The sequence below is a fragment of the Sceloporus occidentalis genome, unplaced genomic scaffold (assembly GCF_023333645.1).
Source record: "Sceloporus occidentalis isolate IW3139 unplaced genomic scaffold, rSceOcc1.0.p SCAF_4, whole genome shotgun sequence".
In the NCBI taxonomy this organism is placed as follows: Eukaryota; Metazoa; Chordata; class Lepidosauria; order Squamata; family Phrynosomatidae; genus Sceloporus; species Sceloporus occidentalis.
Window position 1 is genome coordinate 69184797 of NW_028316984.1, and position 13552 is coordinate 69198348.

General features: G+C 40.3%; 1 protein-coding gene across 6 annotated transcripts in view; it reads left to right on the plus strand.

Moving 5' to 3' along the window:
- The window catches only part of SEMA5B (semaphorin 5B), a 537498-nt gene that overhangs the window by 298243 nt on the left and 225703 nt on the right, over positions 1 to 13552 (plus strand). For all 6 annotated transcript variants that reach the window (XM_089520263.1, XM_089520262.1, XM_089520265.1 and 3 more), the window contains one exon: positions 1982 to 2171. In XM_089520263.1, coding sequence (XP_089376389.1) covers positions 2021 to 2171 — 151 coding nt within the window. In that variant the 5' untranslated portion in view covers positions 1982 to 2020. The remainder of the gene's footprint in view (positions 1 to 1981; positions 2172 to 13552) is intronic.

Consider the following 13552-nt stretch of genomic DNA (forward strand, 5'->3'; position numbering starts at 1 on the left):
TACACACACAAAGGAAATATTAATAGCAGTGTCACTGCCACCATCTCCATTCAAGGTAGAAGGGAGTCCCTGTGAGGCAGGATGTGTCAACTTACCCTTTTGAAGTGTTTTCTTTGCTTAGACTTCTGCTTCTCCAGTGATGGCAGGCAGGGTTAGACTCTAAGAATGGCAAATGCAATTCTGCTGCTCATAGAGTGGGCTTTCTCACCTCCATTTGACTAACCATTACACTCTCTCAAAATCCCCCTAGGTGAGATATGACACAGGAGGCTGCAGCTGAAGGTAGAATTTGATAGACATCTGGGATTTTATGCCTGCCTCAGTAGAAGTAGCTTTTGCTCATGCAAGCAGACCGTTGAAACCAAGCTATAATAAAGGGGGTGGGCAGTCATTGCTGTGAATGCTGACTTTGTGCTGTTCTACATTTTTAATGTGTTTAAATGATGGCTTGTGATGGATTAGGGCCAGGTCTGAGTCACCACACCAAAGCTGCATCCACACTGCAGAAATAATGCAGTTTGACACGAGGTTAACTGACTTGGCTCAATGTTATGGAATTCTGGGATTTGAAGTTTTTAGGACTATTTAGCCTTCTCTATCTCAGAGCTCTAGTCCCACAACAAACTACAAATCCCAGGATTCCATAGCACTGAGCCATGTCAAAGTGATGTCAAACTACATTATTTCTGCAGTGCAGATGCATCCCAAAACAGGCTTGAGGGTGATTAAGATGAGATAAAGCCAGTGGTGCAGAAATTAGGTGTTTGTTTAATTCAGTATATGCAACAGTTGTTCTATATCGGAGAAAGGCCATGCATTTTCCAGCTAATAGGAAACCAGCATTACCTTACCCTGGATACAGATTGGGATCTGGAGATTTTGAAATGTTGAAGTCATCAGAAAAGGAGCCTGTCTTCTTCTCCTCCTTCCTTCCTTCCTTCCTCCCCCCCCCCCCCCGCTTTAAAATATAATTTTCAGTTTAGGGGTGGAACCCTGTAAATCTTTGGAGATTTTTTTAAAAAATGCAATATTAGCATGCTTTACAGACTAAAGGTCACTTTGTTACTTCATGACCATGAAATGTATGTACTTCAGGACCATTTCTGATATATTAAAAGTACAAATGGAATTGTTTAAATTTCATTTTGCTCTTACAAATGGAGCTAAAAGGTTCCGAATTGTAAAGAACACCTGAACTGTAAGGAACCTCTTTGGTTTTACAAGTTCATGACAACCAAATAACAGTAAGAACAGAAGAAATCATGAACAAAAAAATTGTTTTGCTTCCTCTATCCTTCACAATGTGAAGCAGATGTAATGCACTGATTTCCATAAAAAAAAAAAACCTATACCAGGAGCTATATGATTTAATACTGTACATCCTTATTTCTCAGGCTATCTGATGTGGAGAAACCAGCTTTCCCATCCCTAATGTACCAGAGACCAGTACCATATTTGTGCCCATTGGCTATAACTCTTCCTTTCTTTCCTGTGAGGTTGCTGCAAACCAGTAGCGGATGGCTAATGCCTTGCCACTGGGCCACCTCTTTGAGTAGCATTGCTGTACGCAATCATACACAAAAGTCTATCTTTTACATTGTTTTAGAAATAATGTGTGTGGGGGAGAGTAAATATATGAACACCTTCTCTCAAATACTTTGTCATTCTGTGGGAGTGTGCCTACCAGCCTGGAAAATCATTCTTTGTCAGTCTGCGGGAGGGACAGCATTGGTATATTAGCTGGAATCCCAATACAGATATAACTTTGAGAAAAGCAGAAAAACAGGGGGAGAAAAGGGAGGTTTTCTGTTTTTCCCCTCAAAAGCCTCATATTTCTGGGGAAATGAGGAAAAGCAGAATTTTGTTAAATCAAGCATTCCTATAGAGCCATGTGAACTGATCGTGTGCAGCAAAATGATCTTATCTCTCTAGTTTTTCCTAAGGACTCTAATTTTTCCTAATTTATCTTTTTGTATTTCAGGTATCCTCCGGGGGTCTACCTTGCGACACGTTTTCAATCATGGTTGTTCCAGGATTAAAGGCTGTTCCACTGTCATTGCCTGGCCTTTTTCTTCTCACGTTTCATCTTTCTACATCTCAGAACATTCTTGACTACCCAGATGATGAGCAGCAGTGTTCAAGAAGAGAGCATCCTGTGATTTCATTTGAAGGTGAGAGAGAGTCTGAGAGAGAAACAGAGAGAGAGACTTTACTTTCATTCCCTCTGTCCTGGTTTGAGGAGAAGCAATTCAGGTTGCTTTGGAGACTATTCTGTTACTTTTCTTTGATTTCATTTCCTAATGAAGTCCACAAGTTGAGGACTGAACATGTCCTGTGGCATTTATTGCTCATGTTTTCTACTTAATTTCAAAGAGTGTAGAACCTGTTCTTTCCAGAATTAAATGAGTTTCTCCAGATACTGATCAGTGTTCTGTTATGGAAAGTTAGCATTCATGGTAGTTTAAAGAAGTTACAGCTGTGCATTTAGATCCTACTGCAAAGTACTGCAATTTTTGAATAATGGGATATATGGAGAGCTATTTCTTCAAGTGGTGTACAATAAGAGCTCTTTGTCAATGGCCACAGCTGCACTGTGACCCATGGCTTGTATAACAGGGGAATTTACCCAGTTCCTAAGAATTCCAGTTTATACTAGAGAGAGGTAAGTTTTATCAGTGATGAAGGTAGAAGTGTTTTCAGTCTTCACAGCTTCCTTGCTGTGTTGTCCAGATCATGTCTCTGCAGTAATGCTGGTACCATCTAAATGTTTGGGCTACAACTCCCATGCTCTCTGAACATTGCTATGCTACTAAAGATGTATTTAAATTAAAATTTGAAATATCTAGAGGCTACTAGATTGTCTATCTCTGCCCTACAAGACCTGATCCAGCCAATTACCCATCAGTAGACGTGCTGCCTTAGTTCTTCTCCAGTATCATACTATGCATGTTTATTCATGCTATGCATAAAACTGTAGTCTTGACTTAGGAGAATGATTCTTGCATTGCAGTTAGGCTCAAAGATATATATTTGCTGATTTTTCATACTTCAGCAAGTTGTTCTGGCTAAGAATATTGGTAAAGAATCAGGGTGGGGGAAAACTCATATTGATATTTGGCAAATAAGTATATGAGTCAGATCATAGTTATTACTGGATAGTAACAGCGTATCAGAGAAAGTTCAGGGTACTTTCTTTTTGAGATTTTACTAGACTTTGTCAGCATGATTATTTAACAGAAAAATAAATTAATAAATGGAAAAAAAGACCAGATTCTCAAATTGTTGTATCTGTGGATGGCATTCCTTGACATGTATTAGCTGTTTACTTAAAAAGGCAAGCTGATAGATGCATAAAATACATACACTGTTGCTTATCACTATAAATGGTTGCAGGGAGATGTGCAGTTGAGTTTTCATTGGAGACTGTCACATGGAGGATAAGGATGGAAGCAAAGCGGATTGCTCCTGTCCATATCCTGTCCTAGTCATGCGATCAGGCAAAAGATTATCACACACCATGCACATATCCCGTTCTGCTCCTGTCATGCAGTCATGACAAGTAAATTGGAATCATAGTGCTGTAATTCTGCAATGTGAAAGGGCTCTCTGTGTGATGTTAAAATTCAGAAAGTGTTGCTGCCTGTTCTATTGTATTGTTTGTATCGTCAGTATGCCAGTATTGTAGCATTTCTCCCAAGTTCATTTTCCAGCTATAATGATTTCTGAAATAGTATTGTGTTGCTTTCCCTTTGGCAAAAGAGAGTGGTACTGCAATTAGATTCTCCAGTAAGAACAGATGAGTGAAGCTACCTCTAATGACCTTTAGAAAATGGGAAGAAGGAGAAGGCAAAGACTTGAAGACCTTGCTGACCTTTTTGGACATACGTTGTTACATGCGAATCTCTCAAAGGAAGAAGCTGATGTATTTCACAAATGTCAGCAGCTTTTTTGTTGTTTGTTCTTTTTGTGTATTCCATCATCTGTGCTTAAACGGATGTAATTAAATTAGTGAAAGCTTTAAGTAAGCATATTAAATGCTAGGTCTAACCTTGATTCTATAAAACTAGGATTTAAATGCTCATTTTTTTTAAAAAAAGAAGTTCTTATAAGTTGGATCGTGTGCTTTATTGCTTTTCTTCAATAGAGCACATGTTCCAGCTTATTAGGCTATAAGCCCCCTCCCTGAATGAATTATGTTAGATAACTGAATTGGCTGTTTCAATATGCATTGTGGAAGCAGGCTTGTTGGAAATTAAGGCAAAACTAAGCGGTCATTTAATTATCCTGAACCCACTGACATTTGTGGATTATATTAGAAATAATGACTTAGATTTGTGTCATTTCTCTCCAAGTAAATATTTTTTGCTTTTTTCCTGTCGTCTTCTTGCTTGAATCTTATCTGTTATTAAATTGTTTATGAGGTGTCTTGAGTATTCAGTGAGGCTAGACAAGTTCTTTAAGAGAGACATTTAAGCAGACTTATAGAAATAGCTTGTACAATCCCAAGTATTGTTTTTAGAATAAATATTTATGCTCCAAACACTACAGTGTGTTTGTCTAAAGTATTGTCCACGGGGGAATATGGTCCCCAAAGTCCCCCACTATCCTCCTCCCCCCCCCCCCGCGTTTTTGGAATTTGTTTTATTAAACCCACCCACCCACCCACGTGCTGGGTGCAGCTTTGCAATTCTTTTTTTTAGGCCCAAAGTGATTTTTTTAAAACAACAACAACAACAACTATAAAATGCACATGGGGTGGGGGTGAACTGATAGAAGGCAGTCATGGTAGGGGCAGGTTAGGCTTATTACAGAAGGAAAATCTGTGAATGAGACCAGGGCCCATTTAGTTTAGGATTGTCCACTCTGTACTGATGGGGAGATAGTCTTTCATACCACTACCTGGAGAAGCCAGGCATTGTATTTGGGTTAGCCATTCAGCTACAAGCCCTTCCTTAAAGCCTTCTTATAGACTCCTGGCGGTAACATACCACAGAGTAGAAGTGTAGTTTGGGCTTAGGATGCTGCCACACTGCAGAATTAATGCAGTTTGAGACTGCTTTAACTGTCATGGTTCCATCCTATGGAATTGTGGGATTTGTAGTTTGTTGGGGCACTCTGAGCTCTTTGACAGGGAAGGCTAAATATCTCACAAAATGACAAATCCCAGAGTTCCATAGTATTGAGCCATGGCGGTTGAAGTGTTGTCAAACTGCATTAATTCTGACGTGTAGATGCAGACAAAGCATATAGTCAGTCAGTTGTTTAAAAAATGTTAATATGAATAGAGTCTACTTTGATAGCTGTAAGCAGTGTGCTGTGAAACTGTTCCTTTCCCTTTCTGCGAATTGATCACTTGCTTTTGATGTGACTCTTTTTCTATCTCTGCAAATGACTTAGCTGCTTACAAGTGCTGTGGGCATTCCTATGTGTCGATCATTGCACCCAGCAATAATTAACTTGCTAAGGTGTCTCAGAGAGCATGTTCATTTTATTTAGAATTTGTTAATTGAACTCCCTCTTGGAATTTTTCTTTTAGTCCATGTTGATTGTTTGATAGCTTGACAGGAAATCCTTTATTTAAAGCACGTGGCAAAGATCTATGTGGTGTGTTCCATGAGTAGGGTTTGTCTACAAGGGGGCTACCAATTGATAGATCAATTTGATATATCAAGTAGTACTTGGCCCATTTTTTTAAAGCATGCATTTCTGTGCAGACATGGACAACCACTGTCTTGAAGGCTTAATCTGAACCATGGGGCTCCTGGGACTGCCAATCCCAAAGTGCAACCCATATCTTTTGTTTTTTGTGGGTTTTTCGGGCGATGTGGCCATGTTCTAGCAGAGTTTCTTCCTGACATTTCTCCAGCATCTGTGGCTGGCATCTTCAGAGAATGTTTGCCTGGAAAGGACTTGGCTATATATATTGTGTGATCTGTAAAGGTTTTTGGAAGTGTGTGCGAGTGAGTGAGTGTCTTTGTGTGAATGGTGATTCTCCATGGTTACAAATAAAACTACTTTTGGACTTGCACTCTGGAGTTCTATTTCTCACAACTAGTATATGCAAGCTTGATCCCTGTTTTCAGTTGCCCAAGCCCTCCTGACTGCTGTAATCGAGCTAATAAAAGTCCTCTATTAAATAATGATTGTTGGTGCCCTCCTGAGATCCTTGCAATTTGGGTAACAGTTTGGCCACTCTGAACAAAACAGATTAGATGGGCCTTTGGTACAATCCAGTAGTGTTCTTCTTCAGCACAGAATCTGAGTGAACATTTTGTCTGAAGGTATTACCACATGTGGCTTTATAAACCATACTTACAGTTAGAAAATAGTGTCTTTGGTGATACATATTACACACTGTTGCCTCTGATCAATAGCTGCTGTGTCTCTCAAGTGTGGTTATGGTGTCCCTTTTCATTGATGGGAGAAACCTGTCAATAAGTTCCCAGTTGTGCTGCTGTCCCATTAGTCCTCAGATGTGCAATACTGCTTCTGTTCCAGTTCAAATTTTGGCAGTCACATGTTGTCAGTGTCTCCTCCTCTTCTCCTCACTATCCCCAAAACTAAAAATGAACCCTGAAATGCTGGGTAGTGCATAGGACAGGGAGGTGGGGGTAAGAGGGAGCGTGAAAGAGAGTACTTTGGCAGAAGCAGCCCCAGTTGTGCTACTGCGGAGAAGTATGATAATGGCTGCTCTGAAGCTGGTATGTTGCCGTTTTCATTAACTAATACAGTTGTGGCAAGAACAGGCTCATGTGGTAATGTCCTGAGTGAACTTTATTTTCAGATATATTTTGAGTAAAGTTTAGCTAACCTAAGATAGACTTGAAGAAGATGAAAAGCACTATAGTTTATACACCTTCTTTGTTTAGTCCCCAAGGGATGACTTATACCCACTAGAAGTGATCTAGGTGAATGACTACTTACAGGTCTGCGACAGTGCAAGCAACAAATAGCATCCTGCCAAAAAAAGGAAAGAACCCTTTTTTACATTTGCATAGAATTAAAATCTGTTGTAATTATCAGAGTCCTTGACTCAGGAGTAGAATCTTTTTAGCACCTTGAAATGAAAACATCCGTGGTATTACTAATTAACATTGCTATTTTATCAAGTCTTTTTTTTTTCTTTGTTTGCTTGAATAATGGTGCCAAGTTTTCATATGTTTTGAATCAGATGAGGTTGCTTTAGTTTTGGAAGAACTGAAGCAGGGTGGGTGGAGGGTAAGGGAAATTTCCAGGGGAGCCTGACCCTGTTCTTTGTTACAAGTGCTGCCACATAAAAGGCTGGCACTATATATAGGGTTTCAATAGCATCTTGTTCCAGACATGTAAGAGACATTTATCCAGTTCTGCCCTGATCAGTCTCCAACCCCTCTGACCTTTCCACTAAAACAATGTTGCTCCAAAACTTAGAGAAGAGCAGTTCTGGTGGACTTGAAGGGGCAGTGACCTTTAGGGTGAGTTCCCAAATGTCTGACTTTGCCATATTGTTAACAATGACTATTGTCATGCTGATGGTGGGGCCAGTTCCCTGACTCTCATGGAGATGAGTGTAGAGCAGGCTTGTCCTTACATTCAATTGTTTGCCAGTTTGCAGTTTTTCTGTAATATTGTTACATAGTTAAACACATGTTTTATACCTGTTACATTTAGAGAAGTTTGCTAAATAAATATGATTTGCATTGTGCTTAAATTCCAATTTTGGGATTAAAGAGTTGATCACAGTCACTGAGGGAGGCTGCCTGTCTATTGGCTAACAGCAAAACAAAAATTAAAGCCATTACAGTTACTAGAGCTCCACGTGTTGTTTTTATAATTTCCATACATACTTGACTTTAAGTCAAGCTCATGTATAATTCAAGGACAGGTTTTGGGGCCAAAATTATGGATATGACTCATGGGTATGTCAAGGGTAAAACTTAGGAGCATCTAATAAAGGATGTAAAGGATGAAGCAAAGAAAAATGATGCCAAAGAACTTACCAAATTCCAGCAGGCATCACTGTGCTTGCCCTAAAAGCTGGATAGATGAGATCATAAAAAGGATAGGTACTTCTTTTAGGTCTTCCCAGGATTGACTAAGCACTCAGGTTTCACCAGGGAATGGTTCCCACCCCCCCCCCTTTTTTTTTTTTTTGATAAGAGTTAAAGTACAGTGCTTACATTGAACTGTTGATAAGTAGACCCAGGGTTTTGGAGCCAAATTTTCAATTAAAATTTCTAGACTGATACATGATAACTTGGCTTTCAATAAAGATTACATATGAATGCTAGTGAAAAGATATGGATTGTTGCTGGTGTTGTGGCTAAAAAGGAATGATCAAAATGCAGGCTACAGGTGATATGTGGACTTCGGGTTTCTTTTTGTGCCTCACCATGTGCCTGCAATCCCCCCACAAAGTCTCGGGGGGGGGGTCATTCCCACGGCAGTTTGCTCTGAAGCAGGATTTGGGGCAAATGATCTTACCATTTGAAACTGTTTCTAATCTTCATTGGATTGATTCCAGGAGGAAGGAAGCGGGGCAAACACAAATAAACCAAGGTTTCCTGACACTAGTTTGGAAGTGGTTTTTCTGAGAAGAATAAATGAGACCGCCAGATCAGAATCTATTTTTTTAGCAATAGATTGATTTTTCGATTATTTCTATTATTTTAAATTGTCCCTCCTTCTCCTCCCGGGTCTCCCGGCCTTGACTTGTTCCCTCTTCTGCAGTGCCTCCCCTCTCCTCCCTCCCTCCCTCCCTCCCTCCCTTCCTGCTTGCCTTTCCTCTTTTCTTCTCATCGCCGCCACCACTTGCCCAGTGCTGGCACTTGCAGCACTGCTGCCAGCCAGCACTGGACAAGCGGTGGCGGTGCAGCAGCAGCGCCTGAAATCCTGCCAGCACCGGGCAAGCGGTGGTGGCAGGAAAGAAAGAGGGAAGGTAAGCAGGAAGGAAGGAAGGAAAAGAAGGGGGAGAGGAAGAAGGAAGGAAGGAAGGAAGGAAGGAAGAAAAGAAGGGAGGAGAGGGGAGGAAAGGAAGAGAGAAAGGAAGAAAGAAAGGGGGGGGGGGTCCGGTCAGGGTTGCAGCCTTCCAAAGGGGTTCCTGGGCGTGGGCAACCGGCTGAAGGGCTGCCGCCTTCCCCGGCTCCATCTAATGTGAACGACAAGCATTCCCAGCAAAAAAAGCGATTCCATTAAAGGTCCCTTTTCATAGTGAGAATGAGGGACCTTTCGGAAATCACTTAGAAAGCGGAGTCGAGCCAGATCAGAACGTGGATTATACTCCAAGTGGGAATGACCCCTGGGAATCACTGTTGGCAACTGTGCTGCATTTTTGGCCTTCCTTAACCATTTTTCAGGCATACTTGCTTCCTCCCTCCAAAAAACTCCCCAGGAAACTCTAGTGGATGGTACTGGCCATTTGGGGGTGCATTTTTTCTAGACCCTGAAATGGGGGTAGAGAAGGAAGATGAAGCATTGCAGCCAAACAGGGACCCTATGTAGACCCCCATTCCTCTGGAAATTCCCCATCTCTGTTGTAAATGATCTGTTTGCCATCTGTTAGGAATGTGTGCATCTTCATGTGTTAGAAATTTCCTAACAACAGCTCTGTGCTCAGTTTAATTTTGCATAACATTTGCCTGCTTTATTTGGCTTGCTAATGCCACTTGAATGAATAAATGGCAGTCTACAAATGGATAGATACTGGAGTAGGAATTGCAAGAAGGGAGGGTACTGTTTGCACCTGGGATGGCTCAGCTTTGGCCAGACCGACAAAGGAAGGCTGTCTTGGTGTCAGTGGGAAAAATGTCCACTTGGGTGATGAAGAATTTTTACTTTAAATACATCACACAATTGTAGCCAAAGCTCCTTCTATTCGTTATATGCTTAGAGAAGATGAAACATTTCTCCTGTAATATGCTTGTTCTGCCTCTTTCCATTTCCCTGGCTCCTTATCCTGGTTTATTGCTTCATCTTTAAGTGCAAAGCTGCCAGTAACAACTTCCCAATTCTAATGGGGAAAGGGGTCTTTCAGGGTGAATAATGCATTTTTTAAAAATCCCTAATAGGAAAGTAGATGATTTCTAATTTCTCCTTGAGCTGTTGGAGGTACCACAAACCATATACTATATTTTGTGTTAGTGTTAATTTTCCAAGAACTTCTAAAGACACAAACAGTGTAACAGAGGATATAGGTATATAATTCATACAGTCCTGCAGATAAGAAGTCTCAGTGGATAAGGAGTCTCAGCACTGGTGAGAGAGATGGAGAGGGAGAGGGGAAAGCCTGAGAGCTGTGTGATGCAAATAATAGATTGATCTTTCTTTGGGTCTGTGTTGGAGAACAGCCCTACCAGTTAACCTTGTCCCACTGCCAGTCTGGGAACTCCATAAAGAGAGGAGGGATTTTGGCTAAAAGTAAAATGACAATCATCAGATGCCATGGGCACACGCTTGACAGTGTTTTTGGCAATCTGAAAGAAACCCAAGCCATTTCAAAATGGATTTCTTACCCATTGACAAAACCACATGGAATGTCTTTTTAATGTGAAAATGAAAGAGGAGGGAAATGAAGTTGATTATCTCTTATTCTGTAAGGTTTATTTCATGTTTGTTTAGAAATTACCACAAATAAAGCCATGAATGTCATTTAGGGAAAGTAATTGAGGGTGTCTCCCCCACAGCAGCACTCCAAATGAAAAGAATGGAAATATTTCAATGAAAATGAAAAGACAGTATATTTTTTAGAATAAAAATCAGTATTGTAAAAATGGCAGTAACAATAATAATTATTATATTTCTTTGCTTCCTGGCTGTCTTTCAATGTTTTTAGGCACTTAGCATAAACCATGATGAGAACTGATAAAAATAATTCTGTGTGCTGAGCCAGAAAGACCACTGGAATAAAAAGATAGATCTGGAAAACTGCCCTTCATTCACAAAATTCTCCACATACAGAGAATCACTCACAAGCCAGAGAGAAAGGGAAGATTTTATGGCAAGAATCAAAGAAAGGAACTGATTCAGTGTTTTCATGGAAGGGTGAAAGAGATCATTTCAAAGAGCCAAGGCAGTATAAGGGTGACCTCCAATTGAGGAAAAATCACAGGAGACCAAACAGAGATGCATCCAGAAATGGAGAATAAAGAGTGCCAATGTGTAAGGTAGGGAATGTGTGTGAAGAATCAGGCTGTGAGTAACCAAGAAAGAGAGGACACACGCAAGAGCAGGAAGGAAACCCTGAACTATGAACTGTAAACCTATGTATACAATTTAAGTTCATGTGTTTTGTTCTTTAATTCTTTGTTTTCTTGATGCATCATTCTATGTTTTAGTCATGTATGTGATATATATTTTATGTACAGGCTGAAAGTTTGTTTTTCTTATTCTTAACTTACCTTCAAAATGTATGCTCACTGATGCATGCTTCTTTTCAGGTAAATATAATTAATGTTCAACATGGGGGGGGGGGGAAGTCTGGTAAAACCTGAAAGATTTTGGGGGCTCCCATACCATGGTGCTCTGCTTTGGACTGCCTTTGAAAGGTGTTTGGAAACTACAACTAGTGTAAAATACAGTACAGTGGTCCCTCCACATTCGCTGAGGTTAGGGGTGAAGGATGCCTGTGAATGCAGAAAAACTGCAAATTAAAAAAAACCACTATTATTTTTACCTAAGAGAACAGCTCTTTGGGAATCTCTTGGCCCTTCAGTACAACTCCATGGTCAGCATCTGCCAGAGGTTGATCATAGAATCATGCTGGAGGACCTACAAATGCCTAGAACATCTAGGTTTTCCAGCACAACTCTATGGTCAACTTTTGGCAGAATTGAGTTGCAGGACCTAGAGATTCCTAGAGAGAACATATTAATCTCAACCACAAATAAATCCACTAAAGTCAAAGCCACAAATATAGCTAGATTGTTCTCCAGTGTCAGTTTTAGATACCATGTGACACCAGTCTTGAAACAAGGGCAGTGCCCTCTAGTTTGTTTCTGAGTTTTTCCAGTGTTTTTTTAACCTCTAAACTCCTAAATGGCTTAGGAAGAAGATGCCATTGCTTTCTGAGCCAGCCCATAATCTGAAATCTTCATTAGAAACACTGCTAATTTACTTTGGTTTCCCATGTGTGAACGAAAACTTTCAGAAGTTTTCTGTCCACTGTATTAGGTTTTGAAAGCTGGAGGCCCTTTTTTATTTTTTTGGCATGCCAGTTTCCCTTTGAAAATAAGTTGCTTGTGCAAAACATTTGGGGAGTTGTTGTACCAAAAAAACACAGAAAATAAAAAAGGAGGGGTGAGGAGTGCTGGACTTTTCCTGTTGAAGGGCAAAAATAAATCTACGTAATTGTGATTGAGTTTTTTTCACTGGGGTGTCTCAACATGTACAGAAAACCTTTCTCACTGAATGGCAATTATTCTTTCTGTTAATTCTGTACTGTTACTAAGATTGCATCCGCACTGCAGAAATAATCTAGTTTGATACCACTTCAACTGCCATGGCTCAGTGCTATAGAATTCTGGGAAATGAAGTTTTGTGAGACATTTAGCCTTCTCTATGAGGGAGCTCCTGTGCTACAGCAAACTAGAATTCCCAGATTCCCACAGCATTGAGCCATGGCAGTTAAAGTGGAGTCAAACTGGATTATTTCTGTAGCGTGGAAATGACCTACATTCCATCCTCATTACCACTCAGAATAACAGTTACTGGTAACTACTTGTAACATATTACTTCCAAGTTTTGGAAAGACAGTGGGCCCTTAGTATCCGCTGGGGTTTGGTTCCAGGACCCCCTGTGGATAGCAAAATCTGAGGATGCTGAAGTCCCATTAATTAATTAATTAATTAATTAATTAATATGCTGCCTTTCACCCAAAAGGGACCCAAGGCAGTTTACAGATTTAAAAATGGCATAGATACAATGGCAAAGGAAATTGCTATCCTTATATAAAATGGCAAAATCAAGGCTTGTTTTTTGGAATTAGTATACTTTTTGAATAGATGGATGCTTGAATCCATGGATCAAAAGTCTGTGAACATGGAGGGCTCACTGTGTCTAGGAGTAGTTTCCTAGTACTACAGAATGAATGCAGTTTGACATCGCCATGGCTCAGTGCTATCGAGTTTAAGATTTGTAGTTTTGAAAGATATTTAGCTGCCTTTGGCTGCCTCCATGCTGCAGAAATAATCCAGCACTTTAACTGCCATGAGGAGGGAGAAATGGCAGCAATATCCCTCTGTATTTGTACTGTGGCACTTGGCCATACAGAAGTCTTGGTATGCAGCTCTTAAGCTTTAAAATCTTTGCCTACCTCTTTGCTTTGGAGAGTAGTGAAAATAAATAGAGTGCTTATAAAAGTACTGTAGTTTCTGATTAAAGCTGCTTGCAGAGTTACTTGGATACCCAGTGTGTCATTTTAATCATAGCTGGGTGATGGGTGTTTACTCTTCAAAGTATACCTAACAACACTAGCCAAGGGTGAACCCTTCCTTGGGCCTGCAGTGTGAAACAGCCTGGTACAGCTAAAAAGCATATTGTGGAGTGAAAATGCTAGCTATGCTTTCCCAAAGACCTG